This window comes from Typopeltis vanoorti, chromosome 23 (assembly GCF_054136105.1).
Source record: "Typopeltis vanoorti isolate ZY-2024b chromosome 23, IOZ_Tvanoo_1.0, whole genome shotgun sequence".
NCBI lineage: Eukaryota > Metazoa > Arthropoda > Arachnida > Uropygi > Thelyphonidae > Typopeltis > Typopeltis vanoorti.
In genome coordinates, this window is record NC_143571.1 from 21,433,826 (window position 1) to 21,460,015 (window position 26,190).

The following is a 26,190-nucleotide window of genomic DNA, read 5'->3' on the forward strand; positions in this document are numbered from 1 at the left end:
CAATCCTATACTCTGCATCCCATCTCTGCCTCTCAAATTTTAAAATCTTACACTCTATAACATTAAACTGATATCCCTATACACACCCATTCAGACAGTCTATTTAGGTCCTCTTGCAAAGCTATAACATCTGCTCTACTACCCTAGATGGGCACAACTCCTCTGCTATCATCATATGGTCCTTCAAGCCTGATACTCCTATGCACAAATGCTAGGAGTATCAGGAACAAAGGGGTAGAGTTTGTTTTCATGGTGAACATGTTTTGCCTTAAATTCATTGGCATTACTGAACCCCACCTTTGAGTGTAGTAACTGGGAATGTAAAGGGGTATAGTATTTTTATGAGCCTAGAGAAATTATTTATTGGATTGAGACCTAATGCAGAGAATCAGGGAAGCTAGATCATCATGAGAGGAATGTGAAAATGTGTAAGTTTAGCTAGGGTATTCAAAAATATGACAATGACATAAAATGCCATTTGGCATGGTTATGAATCTGGTGAAGCGGATTGTAGATGTTCTTTAACTTGCTACATAGAAAAGGGGAGCAGAAACCAGAACCTCTTCTCTGTAGACCAAACATGGCATTTGTCACATCAGTTCTCCAATAAGCTGGGTAGTGATGTGCTACCCAGCTTATTGGATATATACATGGAGTATTTAATGGGTGGAATGCCTTTGCAGAGTACATAGCTCTGTACCCTTTGCACTCCAAAGGTAAAGGTATTGGCACTTAAATAACATTTAAAACTGTGGCCTCACTCAGTACATCCAAGCTTGAAAGTCTGTGTACTCCTTCCTGAAAGGAATTAAGTATATCATTTCTTATAACGTTCCCAATTTTGCATTATCACTACCAAACAGCTCTTAGTAATCTCTTGTTATTCCGCATGAAATGGCATTAACAAATTAAACAGCAAGTTTCAAGAACAGACTCCTGCAGCACGTATGGGCATGCATGTGCACACATGCTGATCATTCACAGCTTGTTAGTAAATCCGTTCTCCTATCCATCAGATGAATATTATCTTTCCCATGTTCTCTAACTTATAGACTAACATTCAAATTTATCAAATGTCTTTGCCAAGTCCTATCTTATATCTGTTCATCCAATCCTGTATTCCATTTCTAACCAATTGCCCCCCCCCCATACCTTGACAACTTGACAAGCCTGTAATTGAAAACATCTATCCTACTGCCATTCTTGAAATCAAAACTATAGCCAAATATTTCTACATCATCAAATTCATTACAGGATCTTATGATATTACTACATGAAAAGTTACATCATTACAAACTTCCTATCAACAGTTTTCCTCCAGATTACTTTGTTATCTGTCAACATTCCAATATCAGATCTTATATTTCTTTCTTCTAAGACACTTTTTACTGTATCAATCCACCTACATCTTGGTCTTCCTCTGAGTCTTTTTCCTGCCATCCTGGCAAAGAATGCTTGTTTAGCTAATCTTTCCCCTCTCATTCTGTTTAAGTGGCTGTACCATCTGAGATTAACTCTGCTAACACAGAATGAGAGAGGAAAGATTAGGGGACCGAATGCTAACAATATCAAGTTCTTTCCTAATATCCTCATTTTTAATATGATACTGCTATTGATGGCATCTGTTCAGTCCCCTAATCTTTCTCAGGACTCTCATATTTATGGTCTCCAGTCTTTGATCAAGAGTTTTATTTATAACCAGCTTTCAGATCCATAAATTAAAATTGGTTTGAACTGTCTTGTATACAGCTAGTTTAGTGTTTTGACTGATCTCTCTCTTATTCCATATAAATTTATTCAGTTGACTTCAGATGACAAATTAAATTGAAAATTTAATTTGTCATCTTCACTAAAGAGTGTGCCTAAATAGCTGAAATGTTTTATTTATTCTAGAGGTTCTCTTCAAAATGCAGTTGATGTTTTCAATGTTTCTACATATTTTCACTGTCTTTATCTTTTTAATGCTGATTTTCATACCAAATTTATTATAGCAAATCCTCAGACTTGTCCTGGGAATCCTGCAGACTTATCCTGGATTTATTTAGGAGTATAGCATCTGAATAAAATAAAGAGCTGAGATTAACATTTCCAATTTTGATATTGGGTTTAATATTACTTTCCTTCATAATGTGATTCATATAGATAATGAATAACAATGGAGATAATATACATCCTTGTCGCACACCTGACTTAACATCAAACCATCTTCCTGTACCTCCTTCAATTCTAGCTGCTGATTTACAACTCAAATATAGACTATGTGTTGCTTGCTATAATGTCCAATTTACACCATATGATATTACATATTTCAACAGCTTTCCTCTTGTCACCTTGTCATTATGCCTTTTCTAAATCTACAAAACTTAAATACAGATCCTTGTTATATTCTCATGAGATCTCAATTATTTGCTTTAAAGTGAAAATCTGATCCTGACAATCTTTATTTGGCCTGAACCCAGCTTGTTCTTCACCAAGCTTCTCCTCTATAATTTTTCTTAGCCATTTCTCAAGAATACTTGCATAATTACCAGGAACACTCAGCAGAGAAAATCCTCTCTAATTCTCACATTCAGCTTTATTCCCTTTTTTATAGATTGGTACTATGAGCACTCTACTCTAGTTATCTGGAACTCAACCGTCTGCACAGGTTTTCTGAATTCCCTTCCATAATGCAGAGTAGCCACTTTTATAACTCCATATTTTAGCATTTCTGAAATGCTAAAATATGCTAAAATCTGGTCAGATATCATCTACTTCAGTTGCCTTTCCACATTTCAGATTTGTGATAGCTTTTTCTATTTCAAATACAGATATATATTCCAGATAGCATTTCTGTTGTGTTTTCTACCACCGCCTTATTTCATTTAGCAATCTGTCAGACTAATTATTCCATATATCAAGAATATCTTTATCCTCGGTTTTCACATCTCCTTTATTATCTCTAATTCCTTTTACAGTACTTTTTCCTCCATTTCTGATCTTTTTCAATAGCCTCCAGAATATTTTATCACCTTCCTGATATTTATTTTCTTTGTTCTTATTTATTTGCTTTTGTTTAGCAAATTTTGCACAGTCCTCAAAATTATATGGCTCATAAAATAAATTATATGGCTCATAAAATAAATTATATGCCAAGAAATTATATTCTTGGTTTCAGTTTCATCCTTTATCCAAGTGTTAGCAAACAAAGTGTGCACATGAAATAATAACTTTACAGCTGGGCTACTTGTATATAGAGGCTGATGACTTCACATCAATTGCCTTAGTATCCCATAATACAAGGCACATATCCTTAAACATCTCTGATCTGGAATATTTTAGTAATAAGATGTACACCTTTTGATTACTTATATATGGGAAATATGACTTCTGCATTATTTCAACTTTGATATCACTTCTGGTTCTGGCTCCCACTGATGAGACTTCAATAAAGGTTGAAATCAGTCTGGGTAGTGGCCCTTCTCATAATGCATAGTATTATGCATGTCTGTAAGGATATGTGCTTTGCATTATGGAACACTAAGGCAATTGATGTGAAGTCATTAGCAAATCAAGCAAACTTTATTTGCTTACATTTGGATGAAGGATGAAATCAAGAATATAATTTCTTGCCATCTTTAATTTATAGTATAACCAAATGAAAAACTTTCAACATGTATGGTTGATATATCATCCATTCCTACAGTCTTATTAACATCTAGCCCAATCATCACTTTATACACTTCTGATTTTTGCACTTCTTCTCTGCTATCATTTGTCTCCTTTTTTGAGTATTATGTAAAGTACTCAACTAAATAATTCCTTAGTACATTTCTTATTATCCAAGCTGTTTGTGAACTGCTGCTTTCCTCTTGCTCACAGGATTTAATTATTATTCTCACTTCACCAGAAATTACTCTTCATGCAGTTTATCTCACCTATAATGATTAAATCCTCTCTATTTTCATTACTCAGATATTGCACCTCTAACACTTGAGGGAAAATGTTTTGTCATGAATAATTTTTTTTATAATCCATGCACAGTGGTAGTCCAGACTTGTTACATTCTGCAGACTTTACGCAACACAAATTTCATGTAAGTTGAATTTAACTTGACCCATCCGATCCATTAATCACATGTTGCTTTTGTGTTTGCTGTACATGTATACAGTAGTACCTTAACATGTTTCAAAGTTTATTTCTGTTAGTTTCATTCACAGGATGCACAAATTAGAATTCAATATTAATGCAAAGATAATGCAATATAAACAGTATCAGAAAATTGAAGTAATTTCAACCTTATGAAATTATCAAGAGAGAGCTGAACAGTTTTCTTCTCTTGATAATAGGGTAAAGCATCATCTGTTTCTCTTTGCTTTTGACACATTAGAATCCATCTTTTCCAAACATGGCATTCCTGCTGAAATCTAACAGAACTCAATTATATATATATATATATATATAAAAACTGAGAAAGGCTAGCTGTCTGCCTTGCAGAAGATAGCTGTTAGGTAGCTGCAAGTAATGTAGGCACTTCATGTAAAAATTTTAAGGTTTTTTTTTTTTTTTTTTTTCTATAGCCCTTTCATTGCATACAGATTTGGTTACCTGGGTTTCTTGAGAACCAGGAGGTGGTCGAAAGGATTCAGAGACGTGTTACCAAGATGGTGACAGGTCTGTGAAATACCCCCTACTAAGATAAGTTGAAGGTTTGTGGGTTACAAAGTTTAGTCAATAGGCAGAAAAGAAGGGACATGATAGAAACTTTTAAGATATTAAAGGGATTTTATAAAATTGACACAAGTGAAATTTTTCAATTTATGACAAATAGAGAACTAGAGGCCATCCATGGAAGTTGTGTAAGAGTGTGGTTAGTAGAGGTGTGCAGAGCAGATTTTTTTGCATGGAGATTGGTGAGTGAGCGGAATGGATTGCCAGAATTGGTTGTGAGTTCCCTGATGGTGAATAGATTCAAGGAGAGGTATGATAGGATTTGTGTGTATGATGGTTGATTTGGGTCTCTCACAATAAGTCTCCGGACTACATGGTGATACCGTAAAATAATAATAATTTATATGTCCGAATTTACATAAGTAATGGGTTCAAAACATTATCACTACTTCACCAATATGATAACACGTTTCCAACTGTATTAATTCATGCTTATGAAATACCATATTGCCTCAAACTCCTACCCAAATTCAATGTGTCATTGATGTTATAGTTGAAATCGTCCCAGCTAATGTTTATTTTCAACTGTATTTTGACTCTGAATTTGTTAATAATTGGAAATGGTTTGGCACTGGTATTCATCTAAATTCTGGGTTGATTGCTGGCCTGGTTCCAAGTGGATAATGTTGCTACTTTCTAACCAGTAGACTTTGGATGCAAATCCTGCTGGGCAAGGATTCTTGTGATGAGATTGGAGCTTGAAGTAGTTTGAAAAAGTTTCATATTTGGTCTCTAGAATTGGGCTCCCAGATTATCTAATGTTCTACCCATAATATTGATGAACTGTGTAAGGTGCTATGAACTGTTGTAGTTTGCAACCTTTTGTGGGTAGGTAGAATTCACATAAATTACAGCAGTTGACTAGAAGTAAGGATTAAGAATATTCCACATAATATAAAAAAAAGTGAGTGAATATTTTTACATTAATTGAAGTGAAAATCAACATTATGGTCTACTTTGAAAGGCATTATATTCTGATATAGTAATGTACAAAGCTTGAAGAATATGCTATCATGTAGTTTAAGTTAGTAACTGGAAAGATTAAGCTGAATATGGTGAGATTTCTGAGTTGTAACAATATTTTTGATAGGTTCATAATGGTAATTATAATATTAGCAAAAGAGATCAAATGGTGAAAAGGATGTGGCATATTATTGATTATCTGGTAAGTTTTCAACTATAACATCAATGACACATTGAATTTGGGTAGAAGTTTGAGACAATGTGGTATTTAATAATCATAGAATTAATACAGTTGGAAATGTGTTATCATATTGGTAGAAGTAGTGATAATGTTTTGAACCCATTACCTAAAGAGAGATGGGTAAAGCAAAGTATTTGTGACTCCCATCTACAAAAGTTATATAGTACTATGAGTAGGCTAATGGGGGATTTTAATAGGAGATAGACTGAAAAAAAATTAAATTACTGATATTATAATGGCTTGTAAATTTGGAATATTAGGAGAAAAGATCTTTGATAACATGATATCAGAGGAATTAATAATGCACCATATACTTGGAACACTATATAATAGTGATAGTGAAAACATGACCATTAGATGAATCAAGACTGAGATAATTGATAATTAAAACGCATCAGAAATAATTTTAAGAAAGTTCACTTTGGGAAAATATCATAAAAGAGAAGCATTACCAGGATAACATTTAATGGAAGTGACTAATGCAAATTGGGTAACACCAAAAAGTCTTGTATATTGCAAAAAATATCTTGGAGGAAAAAAAAAAAATTGAAAGTTGATATATCTGATAAATCAGCTATTAAGTATTGATAAGTATATGACAGATTGTCAAGCAAAATTTGTATTACTGTTAGCTACATTAGTATATTGTAATATCTACTCTGAGAAGTGTTTATGAATATGTAAATAAATAAATAAAATTATAATAATAATAGGAATGAATTAACTATCTCCTCGGGAATTTTGAAAGTAGTGAATGAGTTCAATAAATATTTGGTGTGCAAGGGAGCAGTAGTCAGAAGAGAAATACTGAGCAGCAAGATTAATAATGTAACACAGGATGAAATTATTGCTGATATTACCGTTAATTATCAGATATCTAGTAATATATGGTTGGAAGTAGAGATGATATATGTCAAGATTAATCAATCCACCTTGGATCATCTTCATTGAACACTGAGATTTGGAATAATAACTTAATGGGAAATTTGCAAGTGTTATGTGTTCATTGCATAAAGTGAAGGATTATACACGTCACTTGGTCTTATTAGTATTCTGCACAAGGTAATACAAAAAATCAATTAAGGATTTTATCCAAGATATGTTCACAGGATCACTTGTTGAGCAGAGAATATCAGTTTCATTAAGGAAAAATCAATTATGACAAACCTACTTTCTTTTTTTTTATAGCCTAAGACTGACAGCAATATGATTTAAATGAATTTCAGCAAGCCTTTATCATACTTTTCATATAAGAATGATTAAACTGCATTAAATAGGTATTGATGATCGCCTAGTGAGGGGTGAAATCGGTGCATTTGCCATTCAACAATTTAATATATTCTTAAATAATTTAGTTTCAAATATTAAGAGTATAATTTTCCTCTATGCTGTTGATGTGAATCTATATAGAGGAGCTGGTTGTTTGGATGATCCCAGTTCTTTACAGAATGATCTTAAAAAGATTACAAGAGTAGAATAGCTTTTATAAAGCTAGTATTTGATGGATAGTTTGAATGGTCAGGTTTTATTAATAATTAATGCTATGTTAATGCTATGGCCTGAGAATTTGAAGGGGAGAGATGTTGATGATGCGTGGGAGATTTTCAAGGAATATTTAAAGAAAGCTGTATCAGAGTGTATTCCTAGAGTCAGAAGGAGACATCAGGTAGGAGTAATGAATAATAAGATAATAAAATAATAATAAACAAGAGTTGCAGATAAAGAAAAAGTTATGGAGGAAGTATAAAGAAAAAGTTGATGAGCATTCTCATGAGCAGTACAACAAGCAAAGAGAGTCACCTGTATGGTAAGGAAAGCCAAAGCTAATTATGAGAGGAAGCTAGCTGATGAATCCAAAAGAAACCCTAAGGAGTTCTTTCGCTATGTGGCAAGTAAAGGAAGAATAACCATGGAAAGATTACTTTAAAAAGTGTTGATGGTAGAGAATGACAGAAGCAAATCAAATAGTTGAGTTGCTTAGTGATAATTTTGCAAAAGTGTACCATCTTGGTTGTGATAGTGCAGTGTCAAATATGTCATTGACTGATGAGAGTCTAGAGATAGACGAAATAGAGGTGTTTAATATATTATGGAACCTTAATGCTAACACTGCCATTGAGTTAGATGGATATCGGGCCATGTGTTACGGGAATGTGCAAGAGAATTAGCGCCACCTCTAACCAGGCTGTTTAATTTAAGCGTCAGTTCTGGTAGAGTACCAATAGAGTGGAAAGAGGGGAAAATAATTCTACTGCACAAGGGAGGCTCCAAGACTGAGGTTGCAAATTATAGACCAATCAATATATCCGGAGTGGTGGTTAAGGTTTTGGAGAAATTGGTAAAAATTAGAATTCAGGACTGGGTGGACAGCAATATGATACTTTATAAGGGACAGCATGGTTTTTTGAAAGGTAGGTCTTGCCTCAGTAACTTGCTTACTTTCTGTGAGTAACAGTAACAGTAGAGTTGGATAAAGAAAATCCTTACTCAGTGATACTGCTGGACTTTGCAAAGGCATTCGACAAGATTCCACACAGAACTCTGTTGCATAAATTAGAGCAAATGGGTATGGATTCGAAGCTGGTTATTTGGATTAGAGGATGGCTGGTGGATAGATATCAAAGAGTGGTTTACGGAGGAGCTGAGTCCAAGAGAAGGCAAGTGACTAGTGGTGTACCTCAAGGCTCAGTGCTTGGTCCTCTATTTAATTTGTACATCAATGATATTGGGAATACTTTGAAGGGAAATGTCCACTTGTTTGTTGATGATGCAAAATTAGGAGAGCGATAGTCAATTCAGATGATGTAGATAGCTTGCAGGATGACTTGAATAGGCTGGCGGTATGGACTAAAGTAAATGGCTGTCAGTTTAATGTGGCTAAGTGAAAGGTGATGCTCTTCGGGAGGATGAGATCACATGCTGTTTACTATATTAACGGAACTGAACTGCAAGAAGTTGACGAGGCAACAGACTTGGGAGTCATCGCGGACAGAGAACTTAAGTTTAAAGGGCATATTGCGAAGATTGCCAAAACATCACATCAATTACATGGTTGTTGAAGAACACACTAACAAGCAGGGATAAGGAAGTTATTGTTCCACTTTATAAGGCATTAATAAGACCTCATTTAGACTATTGTACACAGATTTGGTCACCTGGATTTCATGGTGATGAAGAAATGGTGGAGAGGATTCAGAAGCTAGTTACAAAGATTGTTGCAGGTCTGTGGGCTCCAAAAACTAGCTGATAGACATAGGAAAGGAGATATGATAAAAGCATATAAATTATTAAAGGGATTTTACCAGTAAATAATGGTTGGTCTGTCAATGTGGGGTCTCCCACGATGAGTTTTTTTGACTCCATGGAGACACCTTTATAATAATAATGAATATGATAATTTGAGTATTTTGGTTAAAAGGGTGAATTAATTAAAAAAAAAAAAAAAAACCTTTGCTTGCAAAAGAAAGGAAGTTGTCTTTATACAAGTTCCTGGTCATTCCATTATTGGATTACAGTTTTCAACTTTATTTGACCAATTTTTAATGGATGTCAAGTGAATTGGAGACACACTAAGTGAATCTTAGTTGTAATCTCATGAATTTATGAATTTATCTAACAAAACAGAAGTGATTTCATTGAAGTTTATATAAGTTAATTCCGAACATATATATAAGATACATCGGCATGCCTTTTTTTATGCTTATGTATAAATGCATTATGTAAAATTAAAAGGTTGCTTGTGAATAAAGGTAAGGGAGAAGATAAGCTCTGATTTCAAACATTCATTAGCTATGCTATAAGTGGGGGTAGTGAATCTTGTAGTATATGTATTGGTTTGGCCACAGTAGTGTTGACTGATTAACTGGCTGTTCACCAGCTTTTTTTTATTGCACTGGGTGAGTTAGTCTTGGACTAAGTGTAGGATTAGTTTCCCCTTTACCAACATAAACCGACCCCTTTACAAGTGTTGTAAAGATATAAATTAAGTTGGATAATTTGTGTTTATGCTCCTGTATAATTGTCATTGTGGTTGGCCAAATGATTAGTCTATCCATTTTTGTGGGTTCAAATTCTACTGTGGGCATGGATGTTTGTGATTGTGGGAGATGAACTTCATCACCCAATATAAGACCACCTCCCTACTTATTGGAGGCCTGAAGTGGCTTGAAAAATAAGTTTCACAGTGGCCTCAAGAGCAGGGTTTCTGGACTATCAAAAAATAAATTCAAAAAAATCGAAAAAAGATATAAAATTAATAAAATTGCTGAAAAAAATCCTTAACCCATATAAAAAAAAAACTTATGAGTAGGAGCCACATTAAAAAAAAAAAAAAAAATATATATATATATATATATATATATATATATATTGTCTCTCATTGGAAGGCAGGAGGTGGCTTGTTAAAGTATTAAATTTCACTGTATTATATTCATTGGCAGTAGTACAAAGTATAGCACTATTTTTATTAACTTACCTTGTTGTTTAGTGCTATTTGTGTGATCTGTCATTCATATGAAATGTTAGCTACATCATGTGTACATGTATAGTAAATATCTAATACCTTTAGTTGAATATTTTACTTATTAGTCTCTTTTCATTTCAGGGAAATTCTCTAAATGAAGGCAAAAAAGACAACAGACAGTAAAGTTTTTTGCTAACATTAATTTACAGTTATCTCAAAGTATTTAATTTTCTTTCTTTCCCAACAAATCTTATGTAGCAATTATCAAAATCTGATCTGTTTAAACTGTTAACAAGAAAGCATCATGATCAGACAGTCATCTTTACTCAAGTGGCCATTGAATAATAAAAATTCATCAAAAGGAAGTAAGTAATTTTATAGCAGTAAAATTAACAAGTTAATTGCAGTAATATAAAATATTAGAAAAGTAATTTTATCCTAATAATTTTTTTTTTGTGACTCTCGCTCACAAAAGGTTATTAACCTATAGTATATTACTACTGTGAGCAGGTTAATTTCAGATTTTAGAAAACATTTATTATTATGCAAGTTCCTCCAGGAAATCAAAGGACTCAAGTGAGGGTCCTTTTTAATTTTTAATAAATATTTTGCTTATACCTAAATACGTATCATGTCTCTCCTTGAACACTTTTAACTTCTAATGGTAGCCCATTTCAAACACCATGAAAAGGGGCCCTGAATCTCACAATGCTTCTTAACCACAACATTGTTCAGCATCTAAGAATGATCTGAGTACTACTCTCAGCTGCAAAATATCAATTATATTGTATAGTCTCCTTATTAACCTGCATACAGAGTGATGCAGGTTAATAAGGATACACAGCGATACATTAAGGCATATTCTATACCTAAAATTAACCAAAAGGTCTCAATAAGAATGGGTCCAAAAAATTTCAGATTTCCAAGATATAACCCTAATGGCAGTGCAAATACTAACAATGTGCAATGTAGATAGAAGGCAAAATATCAAAAAATGAGCATAAATCAATTAGCAACCTGGCAAAAGAGATGCTGTAGATGAATGTACTTTATGGCAGGCATTCAAAATGACCTCATTTTCTGCTCCACAGTCATTGAGATATCTTGCCATTAACAGTCTTATGTTCTCAAACCTTTCAGGCTGGTGTCAGATGGCATTGCATTCATGCTCAATGCATTCCTGCAGTTCATCAGCATCCCTGCTCAAATGGAAATTATTGCTGATATCTTGACTGAATAGCTACATGTTGATTTTGATTGGGCACACGTGATTATGATGATTGAAAATGAAATCTCTAATGAACATCTTCCCATCTGTGAAAAGAAGAGAAATCATTCATCCTGTATACACAGTTGTAGAAACTACTGACAAAATATAAATTGCTGATGATTGTCTGGCAAAAGTACTTAAAACCCAATAGAAATGGTATGGGTAAATCTGATTTTTCATTCTGCATCCTCTGCCCAACTACTTGGGAGAGGCTCTCTTCCTCTGCAATCCTGTATGTGTTGAGTACATTGATTCCATGCCACTAGATGCAAGTATGTTTTCCTTAGTTTCCAGTACCTTCCTGGTTTTTGTTCCCTTTCTTCATTTTATAGCACATAAACTATGCCATGCTTATAAAGACAGTAATGACTATGAATGAATGATCAATCAAGGGCATGAATTCAACCAGGAAAAGAGCTTCTTGATAAAACTGATGTGCTCATGCAGATTTCCGTTGACACATCCATAATAAAACTGCTTATCAGCCAATTCAGTAAATGTGAACTTCTCTCTATTGCAAAATATTAACAAATGACATAGAAATACTGAAATAGCAATTATCACTTAATCATGCAGAACTTGTTATACTGAATGCAACTCCAGTCATGTCTTGTGTGTGATCTGGTTGTTTACGATTGTATGATTCATTGAGTTGCATCTGTATGTTTCATTGTCAGGCATTCATGCTGCAAACAATAGACTATATATATATATATATATATATATATATATATATATATATATATATATTGGTGCCCACATATTTATTGAGACCTGTTTATTAGTTTTGAGGTGTAGAATATTCCTTTGTAAAATTCGATAGGGATATGGAATTGTCCTCACCCTTTGTTTCTGTCATATCTCCTCTGCTCTATCTATTCCTCAAACTTTGAAGACCATATTCCCTCATCTCATTTCTGTAGTTCCATATATGAGCTGCTTATTATCTTGGTTACTTATACCCTGAATTGTTTCAGCTATCCCCTCATGGAACTTAGGACTATATATGCATACAGCAGTCCAGGTGTGGTTTCATCCCACTTGTAAAGTGGGAGAATAACTTTCTTTTTCTTATAAGTTAGTATTCTCTCAAACGGTGCAGTTATCTGATGTGGCCCCTAAACTTTAACTCCTTGTCCAGTATAGCACTAACTACTTGAATCAAATTCCCATTAATATAATACTCTACTTAAATGTCCTCCATCTGACCATCTATGTGACCTTACCTTTGGCAATACTGAAATGACATTCATTGTCATTTGTCTAAATAACCATTCTTGTTCAGATCAACCTGTAGGGATTCTGTATCAGCTCTGTCTCTTACTTTCCCAAACTTTCATCATTGGCTTAAAACTGATTTTCACCTTCTAGGCCATGCCAAATATCATTAACATACGAAGTAAACAACATTAACATATACCATAGATAATGATTGGTTTATAAATCACTATATCACATTATACTTTGTATAATGGAAATCTTACTATCTTTCCATTCTCGTGGAAAGGCTTAGACGTTGGCTATGCATTTTTTACTAAGCAATTTAAGGAAATTACAATGTGACTAGGATATACATTAAAATAAATTTTAATATACTTCAATATTTCGGCAACGTCACGTTGCCATTTTCAAGAAACTTAAGGACAAGACACGTGCTTGCAGGCACAACAAACAGTAAATGAGGAAGAAGCAGGAAGCTATTATTTCTCCTAAAGTCCTGATGGTGCCCCCTAGCAGGCAATGTTGGTATTCTTGGGCAATTGGAGCTTCAACCCTAAGAAACAATCCGAACCTCAACAAATTTGGCTGCATGAGACTGCCTCAAATTTGGGAAACCTACATCAGAAGACCTTTAGCCCAATCGCCCGCTAGGGGACACCATCAGGACTTTAGGAGAAATAATAGCTTCTTGCTTCTTCCTCACTGTTTATTGTGCCTGCATGCACGTGTCTTGTTCTTAAGTTTCTTGAAAATGGCAACGTGACGTTGCCGAAATATTGAAGTATATTAAAATTTATTTTAATGTATATCCTAGTGACATTGTAATTTCCTTAAATTACTTAGTAAAAAATACTATCTTTCCACTCATTAAGATCATGAGTGAGCTGAGACTCAAGAGTTGAAAACAACCAGGTGGGAGGCACTGCTAACTCTTGCATATTCCTTCAGCACTCATGCCAATATCCCACTCACAAGTTCTTGCAATAGCATGAATATCTCTGTTGAAGATAAATATTTTGCTATCTTCATATTTTGGAGATTTAGAAAGTTAAAAATCAATATCTTGAGGGGAATCAACTATCACAAAAGTGATGTAAAACAAAAAAAAAGACAATGTATGCAATTACTTTGAAAAATTATCAGAGTAACAAACAATAGAAAATTGATTTTAAAAAAATATCTAGGCGGAGTGCAACTATGAAAGTTTTGTAGTGGTCACATAATCGAAAACTTGAATTCTAGATGCCATCTTTTTTACCACTTCATAAAAAATGGAAATAAAATTGAATGTTAGATTTCTTTATTAGATGTTACAGAAAAAGTTCTTTAAAGCATACTTGAGAAAAGGCTAAAAAAAATTGAATGAGCTGGATTTTATGCTAAATTGGAATTGCCAAATCAGATTAACTTCCAACAGATAATTTGAAAATCATGGAAATAATAATGTTTAGGCCTTATTGGCTAAAATCAAAATAATTAATCATAATAATTAACTTTTAATACAATAAAATAACAATCAGATAAATGATTAAAGAGGAAGGAAAACATGCTATTGCTTGCCATTTATTATTATTATTATTATTAATATTATTTGGTAATCTCCATGGAGTCAACAGACTCATTGTTGGAGGTCCACTCAACCAGCAACATATTTACCTGCACTCACTAACAACTCTTCATGTAAAATATCTACTCCTCACTCCTTCCCCATATCTCTATACAACTTCCAGGGATGGCCCCTCATTCTTCCCATCTTAACATCTAGTCTTTTTATAATTTCCTCTGTATTGATCTGATAGAATCCCTTGGCTAACTTGAAGGTCTCTATCATGTCTAATCTTTTTCTCCTATCCACCAACCTCTGTAATCCACATTCTCTCAAATGCTCTTCATAACCAACACTCCAGAGTCCTGTTATCACTTTGGTTATTCATCCTTTGGACCTAGTGTTTCCACATCACAGTGAAAACTAGGAGACCAAATCTGAGCACAATAGTCCATATGTGGTCTGGCCAATACCTTATAGAGGCACCCCCCACATCCTTATCCCTACATATTAATATACTTTTTATCATAGCAGCAGTACGATGTGCAGTCTTCGCAACATATGCAAAGTGTCCTTGGAACTTCAGTCCACTGTCCACCATCACTCCAAGATCCCGAATCTCATCTACTTCCTGAAGTACAGCTCCACCAATGCAGTATGTATATCTGTATCCCAAAGCGTAACAACTTGCATTTATTAACATTAAAACTGCAACCTCGCTCATTTGTTCAAATTAAAAGTCTATTCAAATCTTCCTGTAAAGAATTAACATCAGCGCTACTCCTGATAATTCTACCTAACTTTGCATCATTGGCAACCATTTGAAGATCCCCAGTCAATCCACATGAAATATCATTAACTAACAACACTAAAAACAGTAGGGCCCAAGAATAGAACCCTAAGTCATGCCACTTGCTGAGACACAGCTCCATCATACACAACTTACTGATGTTGTTTAGAGAGCCAGTCTCCAATCCATCTAACTAATATACTATTTATTCCTATTCTCTGCAGCTTGTACATTAACTTATCATGTGGTAATCTATCAAATGCTTTTGCAAACTCCAAGAACATCGCTGTATATGATTCTCCCTTATCCAACACATTCGTCATCTTATCATAAAACATGAGCAGACTGCTAAATCAAGACCTGCCCTTCACAAACTCATGCTGACCATCATGGAGAATTTATGTTCATTAATCCAATCCTGTATTCTATTTCTGACCAATTTTTCCAACACTTTGATCCCAACTGCAGATGTATCAAGCAACACTTGATACATCTCTGATTCTTTCACCTTTAATTCTCCTAATTCTTGCCTTCCTTCTACATGTTGCACAGCATCAGTCACACCACTATAATATACACTGATGAAGTGTTTGTTAAATAATTCCACTGTATCATTTGCTATGGTTACTCTGCTACCATAGCTATCCACCAGCATCAACCAGCCATAATTATTTTTCCTCTTTCTTGCCACATAGCAGAAAAATTCCCTTGGATTAGCTTTGACCTGGCCAATCTCCTTTCATATTCTAATTTTTCTTTTTTTAACCATACATGTCACTTTTTATTTTGTGGTTGCATTTTATATTCTTCATGCATCTCTCTTCACTGAAAATTGTTTTGTTCTTCCTCCATGACCTCTTTTGTAACACTGTTTGCTTGATTTCACCATTCATCCATCTCGCTCCCACTCCATTTATTTGCTAACTCTTGGTATGCAGTTATGCATTGCCTGTGTTAGATACTGCCTTATCATTTCCCATGCACTGTCAGCATCTTTTGTACACAATTCATCAACCCAATGTATTGATGCTAGTTGACTATGGAGCTTCTGATAATCGCCCATCTTATAGTTCCACTTATACTTTCTTGATAACACCTTTTATCCTGTTTGACTACCTTCCAAACCAATAACTCATGATCGCTTTCATCAACATATGACAGTGTTGATACCTCATTCACAACCACATCCTGTGAGGATATCACCAAATCTAACATTGATAAACCTCATGTTGCTTCCATCACATGCTGCCTTAAATAATTATCTCACAGAAACTCAACAGATTCACTCTCCTTGTTACTATACACTATCTCTGTTTTCCAATCCACGTTCCTATAATTAAAATCTCCCATTAGGATCATCTTCCTTTTATTTGCCCAACTGATTTGGCTAAACATTTCAAAATCAATACTCTCCACATTCCCTGGCCTATAACAGCATTCTATTAGATATACTATTCTACTGATCTCAACTTCACACCAAACACTTTCAAAATCTTCATGTACTACCATTTTCCACTTCGACTCTTCAAGGGCACAATTCCTTTTCTACCATTAACAATACTCTCCCCCTCCTCTCTTCATCTTCCTATCCTTTCAGAAAATACTATATCCCACATTTCATTTCCTGACAGTGTTTCAAGTCCTCAGTCAATCAAGTTTCACTTATGCCAATTATCTTCGGGCATGCTGTTTCAATCAATGCTACAAACTCGGCCCTTTTATTTCTGATACTTCAACATCAGTACACAAGCATAACAATTCTCCACTCTTCGAGGCCATCCATCAACACAGGCACTCTTTATGAGGCACCTGTATCTTGGCAATGGATACAGGTCCTTCAGCATTCTCTTTAAATAACTGTTCAAACCTAAACAGGAACAGATGTAAAAGTCGAGTATTGTACCAGAGGATATTGTGGTGAGTGTACACTTTGTGCTGTCAAGGCCATATTTTTCAGGTTTATTGTTCTTGATATAAGACTGATGTTTTTTGTTTTTCAACATTTTTCAACAGAACATCCTGTTTGTGCAAAGGATGAGCAGAGGCAATCATATTGAATAAATAAATATTATTTATTTAAATAATAAATTTAAATTTTCTGGTTACATTGTAATGATAACTAATAATTAAGGAATTGACAGCGTACACTAGAAATATAAATTAAATAAACTTTAATATATACTTTCCGATATTTCGGCAAATGTCACGTTGCCATCTTCTTGGGAACTTAATACAAAGACAAGTGCACGCAAGTACTACATAACAGCAAATGAGAACCAAAGCTAGGAAGCTAAAGTTTTGCTGAAATATCGGAAAGTATATATTAAAGTTTATTTAATTTATATTTCTAGTGTACGCTGTCAATTCCTTAATTATTAGTTACCATGTTTAACTAGCGTATAAGCCTCTCTACAAGAATGGGTTACATTAATTGAACTTAACAAGATCTGCATATACTGTCTTCATAATTATATTTTTATTTTATTTTGTAGATAATAAAAATTGGATACATCCACCAGATGCATTACAGGGAGCACATGTAGCTTATTTAGTGAAGGTAAGATTATCTTATATTTGTCTTATTTGTGTTGTAGATTTCTCTGTCTGAAATTGTATATTCTTTGTGTGGTTTCAATTGAAGAAAAGCTGAGAACTAGCTTGTCATTCGAAAATTATTAAAAGAAAAGATAATAGGCATCCATTATTTTATGCTATACTAAATGTTAGAAGATTTAAGTTTTATAAGTTACTGAAATTATAAACCTTGGACATCAGCTTCCATTTTTATTGATATGACTTAAAATGCTGAACTCTGGATCCCATTCATTTAGAAGTAGTAAATAACAAATAATCTTTTTAGATCTTCTAATTCTTCGTCAACTAGGCAGAAGCTTACAATTTTCAGTTTTTCAGACGAAGACTCGCACAGGCATTATATCGATGTGGAATCTCACTGCCATCCTAATCAGGAGGCTGGAACAATTAAGACATCATGCTCATTCTTTGTTCTTCAGATGAACTTTTACAGAAAGAATTACAACATATTAAATCCAACTTTTTATCAAATGGTTTTAAGGATTCTTTCATCACAAAAGCTTTTAACAGTTATGGTATCTCTACCTCTTCCAATGCAAAAGAAATAACTCTCATTCCTTTATATGCAATGCATTTCTGAACATGTAGCAAAAGTTTTAAAACCATTGAATATTTTTGTTGCCCTTCACCCAAGAAAATCTCCAATTATCGTGCTTCTCCTAAGGACAAACTTCCACCTCTACATTTTCTGGTCATCTACCATATTCCTTGTTCTTTCAGATTCTTATTTTGGACAAACTGGTAGATCTGCTCTTATTCATCTAGAAGAATACAAGTCACATATTAAATATGAACCTGGACAGTCTGGACTTGCTGGGCATGCTTTCTGCACTAAATGTAGTGTTTATTAGAAGACAAGAATCCTTCATAAGCCATTTCCTCATAGAACATCTTTATAAAAGAAATGTGCAAAATTTTACTTCATTGTCCTAACTTAAATAGATCTGATATATATATATATATATATATATATATATATTCCTACAGCTGACTGCATTCATATACTGTCATTGAAACATAATTACCTATGGTAATTATGGTTCAATGTACTAGATATGTAAATTATGATGTACTAGTATTCAATAGATATGTATTCAATGTAAATTATGCACTAGATGCACCACTGTGGACTGTTAGAAATGCGCATATGCTACCACTGTTATTCATCATGTTTATGGATCACATTATAAAAGAAAGTGGTATTGCATCCAATATCAGAATTGGATATGTTTATCTCAGCTGTTTACTTTATGCAGATGATATTATACTTCAATCTAAATAAATCCAGTAGGTGATACTTTAGGGTAAAAGCTATATAATTGAGAGGAGAATTCCACATGGCCTTCAAAGGAATGCCGAGAACTGACCAGGGCTTCTGATCTAATGTCCAATCCTCACCTTTTCGTGGTGCACCCTGTTAGGTATCTACCTGGATACTGAATGGACGAGGATGGGCTGACAATTTGGGATTTAGCGGACCAAATTGTATTCTTATTGGCTTAAACAAAAATTTCAAATGATGGTACAACATGACAGAATTTCATGCAGGGAGGGGCGTCGCCCGGTTAAACAAGGCTCCTGTTGTTTTTGCCAGGGGAACCAGGGCGAACAATGAAAAGTCAGCTACTGGAACAAATCTAAAAATACACCCCAACTCAACATCACCAGAGTTAAAAGATCGATACTATCAACATAAGAAGCCTGAATGGCAAAGAAATGGAGCTAGCTGAGGAATTAGATAAGTACCAGATTGACATAATAGGGGTGACTGAAACAAAAAAAGACAAAAACTGGTGAAATCTTTCTGAGCAATAAATACAAAATGTTATATTCAGGCAATGACAATCAAGAAAAAGGAGTAGCCATAGTATTCAACATTAAATACGAGGCTAATCTTCTTGAATGGCAGGCAATTTCAAGTAGAGTGATGTGGGCAAATATCCAAATTGGAAACTGGACAATGAGACTTATTTGTGCCTATGGTCCCACAGAAGGTTCTACTAAGGTAGAAGTGGAGGAATTTTTTGAGGCTTTAGAGAAAGCAACTGACACAATAAAAAAGGAAAAGTTGGTCCTTGTTGGGGATCTAAATAGTAGAGTAGGAAATGATTGTTAGACACACAAAAATATTTTGGGAAAATTTGGAGAAAAGAGCAAAGCTAATAATAATGGAAAATAACTGTTGGATTTCCGCTCAGGACATGGACTGGTTATTACTAACACCATGTTCCAACATAAAATTGGGCAAAAATTCAAATGGAGAGAAGAGGCAAGGAATAAGAAAAGTCTCATTGACTATGTTATTGTTGATAGCAATGTTTTCCCACTGGTGCAGGACACCAGAGTGTACAGAGGATTTGAAATTGCAAGTGATCACCATTTAGTCTTGAACAGAATAAAATTGAATATTGAAAAGAAGAACAACTAAGAAAGTTTTAAAGCGAATAAAACTTGAGCAGCTCTCAGATGTGAACTGTAAACTAAAATACACAAATATTATTCAAGAAAAAATGGAAGCGTTTGAGAACAAGAACCAAACCTTGGAGATTCAGTGGCAAGCCCTGAAGAAAACACTGATTGATTCAGCCAGAGAGGCATGTGGTGAAGTTGTGTTCAAGGATAGAAAAATCAGAACTCCATGGTGGACACAGGAAGTTAAAGAGGCAATGAAGGAAAATAAGAAAGCATATCAAAAGCTCCTGGCAAATAAGTCAGCTTGTGCTCTTAGAGAATACAGAGACAAATGTAAGAAAGCTAAACACTGTAAAACTGGCTAAACAAAAGTCATGTGAGGACTTTGGCAAGAACATAGAAAATAAATATCAAGAAGGTGGCAAGATATTCTAGAGGTTGTTGAAGAAGCTCAGAAATGGAGGGAAGAGTGCTGTAAAAGGAATTAGAGATGATAAAGGTGAAATGAAAACAGGAGAAAAAGATCCTTGAAGTATGGAGTAATTACTTCGAAAAATTGCTAATTGAAACAAGCAGTGATGACAGCACAGTGGTAAAAACATTGACCAGGCATGCAGTCAGGAATACATATCCATACTTGAAAGGCAGCAGAAGTGGATGATATTCTACCAAAAATGCTCAAGTATGGAGTTATAAGTTTTACGATGGCTGCACTGCATAGTTCAGAAGGCTTGGACAGAGGGACAAATTCTAGATGATTGGAGTAGAGCTCTCATAGTACCCATGTATAAAAAGGAAGAAAAAAAACAATGTGAGAATTACAGCAGAGGTATTTCATTACTGAGCCTGGTAAGATATATGCAGGTATACTTGGGAAATGGTTGAGAAGGATTGTGGAAGAGAAGCTTGGTGAAGAACAAGCTGGATTCAGGCCAAATAAAGGCTGCCAGGATCAGTTTTTCACTTTATGACAGATAGTTTAGAAATCATTGGAATATAACAAAGATCTGTATTTAAGTTTTGTAGATCTGGAAAAGGCATATGACAGGGTGCCAAGAGAGAAGCTATTCAAAACGCTACAGTTATATGGTGTTGATGGGGCAGTATAACAAACAATACTTGGTCTTTATTTGAGTTGTAAGTCAGCAGTTAGAATTGAAGAAGGTGGTTTAATGTTAAATATGGTGTCAGACAAGGATGTGCATTTTCCCCTCTATTATTCATTATCTATATGGATCACATGAAGGAAAGTAGTATTAAACCTGATATCAAAATTGGAGATGTTAATGTCAGCTCTTTGCTTTATGCAGATGATGTTATACTTCTAAATAAATCCACTACAAGTCTGGAAGATTCCATGACTAAATTGAATAACTGTTGTAATAGATATGGTATGAAGGTCAGCATTAAAAAGACAAAGGCAATGAAAATAGGCAGAAACATTGAAAATATTAACTGCATTGTGAATGGAGAACCTATAGAAGAAGTAAAACATTTCAGCTATTTAGGCATACTTTTTAGCGAAGATGGTAAGTTAAATGTGGAAATAGACAACAGAATCAACAATGCTGATATGGTAGGAAGTCAACTGAATAAATTTATATGGAATAAGAGAGAAATTAGCCAAAACACTAAATTAGCTGTATACAAGACAGTTGTCAAACCAATTTTAACTTATGGATCTGAGAGCTGAGTTAGAAATAAAACACTTGACCAAAGACTAGAGACCGCAGGTATGAGAGTCCTGAGAAAGATTAGGGGCATGAACAGATGGCATCAGTGGCAATATCATATTAAAAACGAGAATATTAGGAAAGAACTTTATATTGTCAGCATCCAGGAATGCATTAGATGAGCTAATCTCAGGTGGTATGGTCACTTAAGCAGAATGGGAGAGGAAAGATTAGTAAAACAAGTGTTTTCTGCCAGGTTGGCAGGAAAAAGACCCAGAGGTAGACCAAGATATAGTTGGATCGATACAGTGAAAAGTGACTTAGAAGACAGAAATATAAGACCTTCTAATATTGGAGTCTTGACAGGTAATAGACTGATTTGGAGGAAAATTGTTGGAAGTTAGTAATGGTGTAAATTTTTCATGTAGTACTATTTATATCATGTACACCCATTGAGAGTATATATCAGGAATTTGATGATGATGATTATAAATCCAGTAGTTTACTTCATGATTCCCTGACTAAACTAAAAAACTGCTGTAATAAATTTGATATGAAAATCAGCAATGAACTGACAGAGATAGTGAAAATAGTAAGGAAAACTGCAGAAAAATTAATGGAAAACCAATAGAACATGTAAAACATTTCAGCTATGTATGTAGCATTTTTAGTAAAGATGGCAAATTAAAATGGAAATAAACAGAATTAGCGAAACTGCTGTGGTAGGAAGTCAGCTGAATAAATTCTCATGAAATAAGAGAGAAATTAGTTAAGACACTAAACTTGCTGTATACAAGACCAAGACAGTGTTCAAACCAGTTTTAACTTATTGATCTGGGAGCTAGGTTAGAAATAAAATTCTTGATCGATTCACAGATATGAGAATTCTCAGAAAGATTAGGAAAGTGAACAAATGGCATCAGTGGCAATATCATTAAAAATGAGGATATTAGGAATGAACACTTGACATTGTTGGCATTCAGGAGTGTTAGCAGAATTAATCTCAGGTGGTATTTTTGGAAAACATTTAAACAGAATGGGAGGGGAAAGGATAGCAGATATAAGTGTTTTTTGGAAAACAGTAAAAACATCCAGAGGAGGAAGAAGATATACGTGAATTGAAACAGTAAAAAGTGCCTTAAAAGACCAAAATATAAGATCTGATAAAATTGGAGTCTTGACAGATAACAGATTAATTTGGAGGAAGGTTGAGTTGATAGGAAGTTAGTAATAATGAAAGCATAATCATGTATGTCATAGTATCCTACACCTTCAAAGGGTACATATCAGAAATATGATGATAAACATTGCTGAATCAGTCCTGTATGCCAAACACCTGCTTCTCAAAACAGATCTTGGAATTGAAGTTGGACAAAAGAAATGCTTGAAAGAGCAATCTCATGGCAAATATGAAGAATGTGGTATTGACATGAATGACTCTGCTCTGACTAAATCAGTTGAAATGCAGGAAGCTAGTATATATCAGTACCTTTGTGTATTGTACTATAAAAACCAAGAAAAGATTTGTAAATATATCACCTCTGTGGAAGTTCATGCAGGTCACAGAACAACCTATTCAACCATCTTAGGACTCACCAATATACAAAGTTTGGAAGACAATCATGCTAATTTACGAGTGATGTTTGATAATAATGAGTAGTTTAAAGGTTAAGGCATCTTGACCTGTTCAGTAGAGACCGATGTCATGTTAGGTGATGAACTTTATCTATCAGCTAAAGATGTTTGCAAATTTCATGCCCACAATGAGATTCGAATTGCATTCTGTTAAATGAATGGTGGGAAGACTACCCACCTGGCTGACTAAGCCAACAAAATAGTTTTGCTTACCTGAGTGGAATTCCTTCCCTGCATGTTGAGGAGTTCATAAAATCAAAATAACACAAGTAAATGTTGAAAGTTTTTCACTTGGTTATACTGTAAATTAAAGATGCCAAGAAATTATATTCTTGGTTTAATCTTTTAACCAAGTGTAAGTAAACAAAGTTTGCACGTGAAGTAACTTCACGACTGGACAACTCATATATATATAGAGGCTAATGACTTCGCTTCACTTGCCTTAGTATCCCGACATGTATAAAGTTGTGCATTATGGGAATGGTCACTACCCAGACCAGTTTCGACCCTTATTGTGGTCTCGTCACTGGGAGCCAGACCCAGAAGTGATACCAAGGTCAAAGTAATGCAGAAGTCATATTTCCATATACGAGTAGCCTAAAGTTGTCATACTTGTTACTAAAACACTCTGGATTAGAGATAGATGTTGAAAGTGTATTTGGTTATATTATGAATTAAAGATGCCAAGAAATTATATTCCCTGTTTAATCCTTTATCCAACATAAGCAAACAAAGTTTGCACATGAAGTAACTTCATGACTAGGCAACTCGTATATAGAGGCTAATTTCTTCACATCACTTGCCTTATTTTAGTAATAAGGTGTGACACTTTTAGGCTACTTGTATATGGAAATATGACTTCTGCATTACTTCAACTTTGGTATCACTTCTGGGTCTGGCTCCCGCTGATGAGACCTCAATATATGTCAAAACCAGTCTGGTTAGTGACCCTTCTCATAATGCTTTGCATTATGGGATACTGAGGATGTGAAGTCATTAGACTCTATATACGAGTTGCCCAGTCATGAAGTTACTTCACGCACAAACTTTGTTTGCTTACGCTTGGTTAAAGGATTAAATCGAGAATATAATTTCTCTGCATCTTGAATTTATAACACAAGTAAAGAAGTGAATAATTATTTATTTAAAGCCATATATTTTGACCTGGAAATTACATGTCATCACTTGCCTATTGCATTATCGTGTGAATTTTATGAAACCTTATGGCTCAAGTATCTCTAAAACATATTGGAGATTTGCTAACCATAGTTTAAATTTATTTTCCTGATTTACCTATTCATCTACTTTTTTTTTTTTTTTTGCATATCAGAGTAAGGAAATTTGTTGACATGGTACTTATTATTATTATTATTATTACGGGTATCTCCATGGAGTCAGTAGACTCATCGCGGGAGACCCAAACTAGCAAAACAATATCTGTCATATCTCTTCTTGAATTCATTTACAGACGAAGAGCTCACAACTAAGTCAGGCAATGAATTCCACTCATTCACCACCCTCCAGGCAAAAAACCTTGTTCTGACACCTTTGTTAACCACACTCTTCTTTAATTTCCAGAGATGACCTCTTGTTCTTCCATCACTATCACACAGCTGAAACATTTCCCCTGCATCAATCCTATAAAAACCTTTTAGTAATTTGAATGTTTCTATCATATCACCTCTTCTTCGCCTATCAACCAATCTCTGCAATCCACAAGCTCTCAATCTATCAATGTAGGGAGTATTTTTTATATCACTCACCAACTTGATCACTCTTCTCTGAACCCTCTCCACAGCCTCCTGATCTCCAAGGAATCCAGGTGACCAGACCTGAGCACAGTAATCCAAATGTGGAAGTATCAATGCTTTATAAAGGGGAATAATAACCTCTTTATCTCTGGATGTCAGTGTGTTCCTCAACAACCAAGTAATCCTATGTGCAATCTTGGACACCTTAGCAATGTGTCCTCTGAACTTCATCTCCCTATCTACCAATACCCCTAAGTCCCTAGCCTCATCAATCTCTTGGAGTACCTTTCCATCGATGTAGTACACAGCTGGTAATCTTTTAATCCCAAAATGCATGACTTTACACTTTTCCACATTGAACTGACATCCATTTTCTTTTGCCCATTTTACCAGCTTATTTAAATCCTCCTGCAAACTTTCAACATCAGCTTGATTTTTTATTGCACTACACAACTTTGCATCATCAGCAAACAACTGAATATCTCCCTTTAAGCCGTTTCCTATATCATTTATATACAAATTAAACAACATTGGCCCAAGCACAGAGCCCTGAGGTACACCACTGGTCACCTGCCTCATTCTGGACTCGGCTCCTGTCGCATGCATGTCATTGCTAACTCATAGTTGGCATTCTCTTTGTCTAAAGAAACAAAATTATTCATGTTCTTATTCATATAATATGAAAAATGTGATAGTTTGATATAAAATTCCATTGAGAGTGATATTTTTGCATTGTGCATTATCTATTGAATACCTTATGTTGTTTTTTAGATGTAGTAGTAATGCTAATGATTACATTTTTGATGGCATCTAATTAAAATTGATATTAGGGTTCCTTAACTAAAATATATTACCTGAATTCAGAGTTTTTGTGGACAATATTGAGTTACTTGTTTACATAAACTACAGTTGTACAAATGA

At 34.5% G+C, this 26,190-nt stretch overlaps 1 protein-coding gene across 5 annotated transcripts in view; it reads left to right on the forward strand.

The window, feature by feature from the left end:
- The window catches only part of ced-6 (PTB domain-containing adapter protein ced-6), a 186,565-nt gene that overhangs the window by 97,857 nt on the left and 62,518 nt on the right, over positions 1-26,190 (forward strand). For all 5 annotated transcript variants that reach the window (XM_090412678.1, XM_090412680.1, XM_090412679.1 and 2 more), the window contains exons 2-3: positions 10,518-10,741; positions 17,696-17,760. In XM_090412678.1, the coding sequence (XP_090268804.1) occupies positions 10,681-10,741; positions 17,696-17,760 (126 nt within the window). In that variant the 5' untranslated portion in view covers positions 10,518-10,680. The remainder of the gene's footprint in view (positions 1-10,517; positions 10,742-17,695; positions 17,761-26,190) is intronic.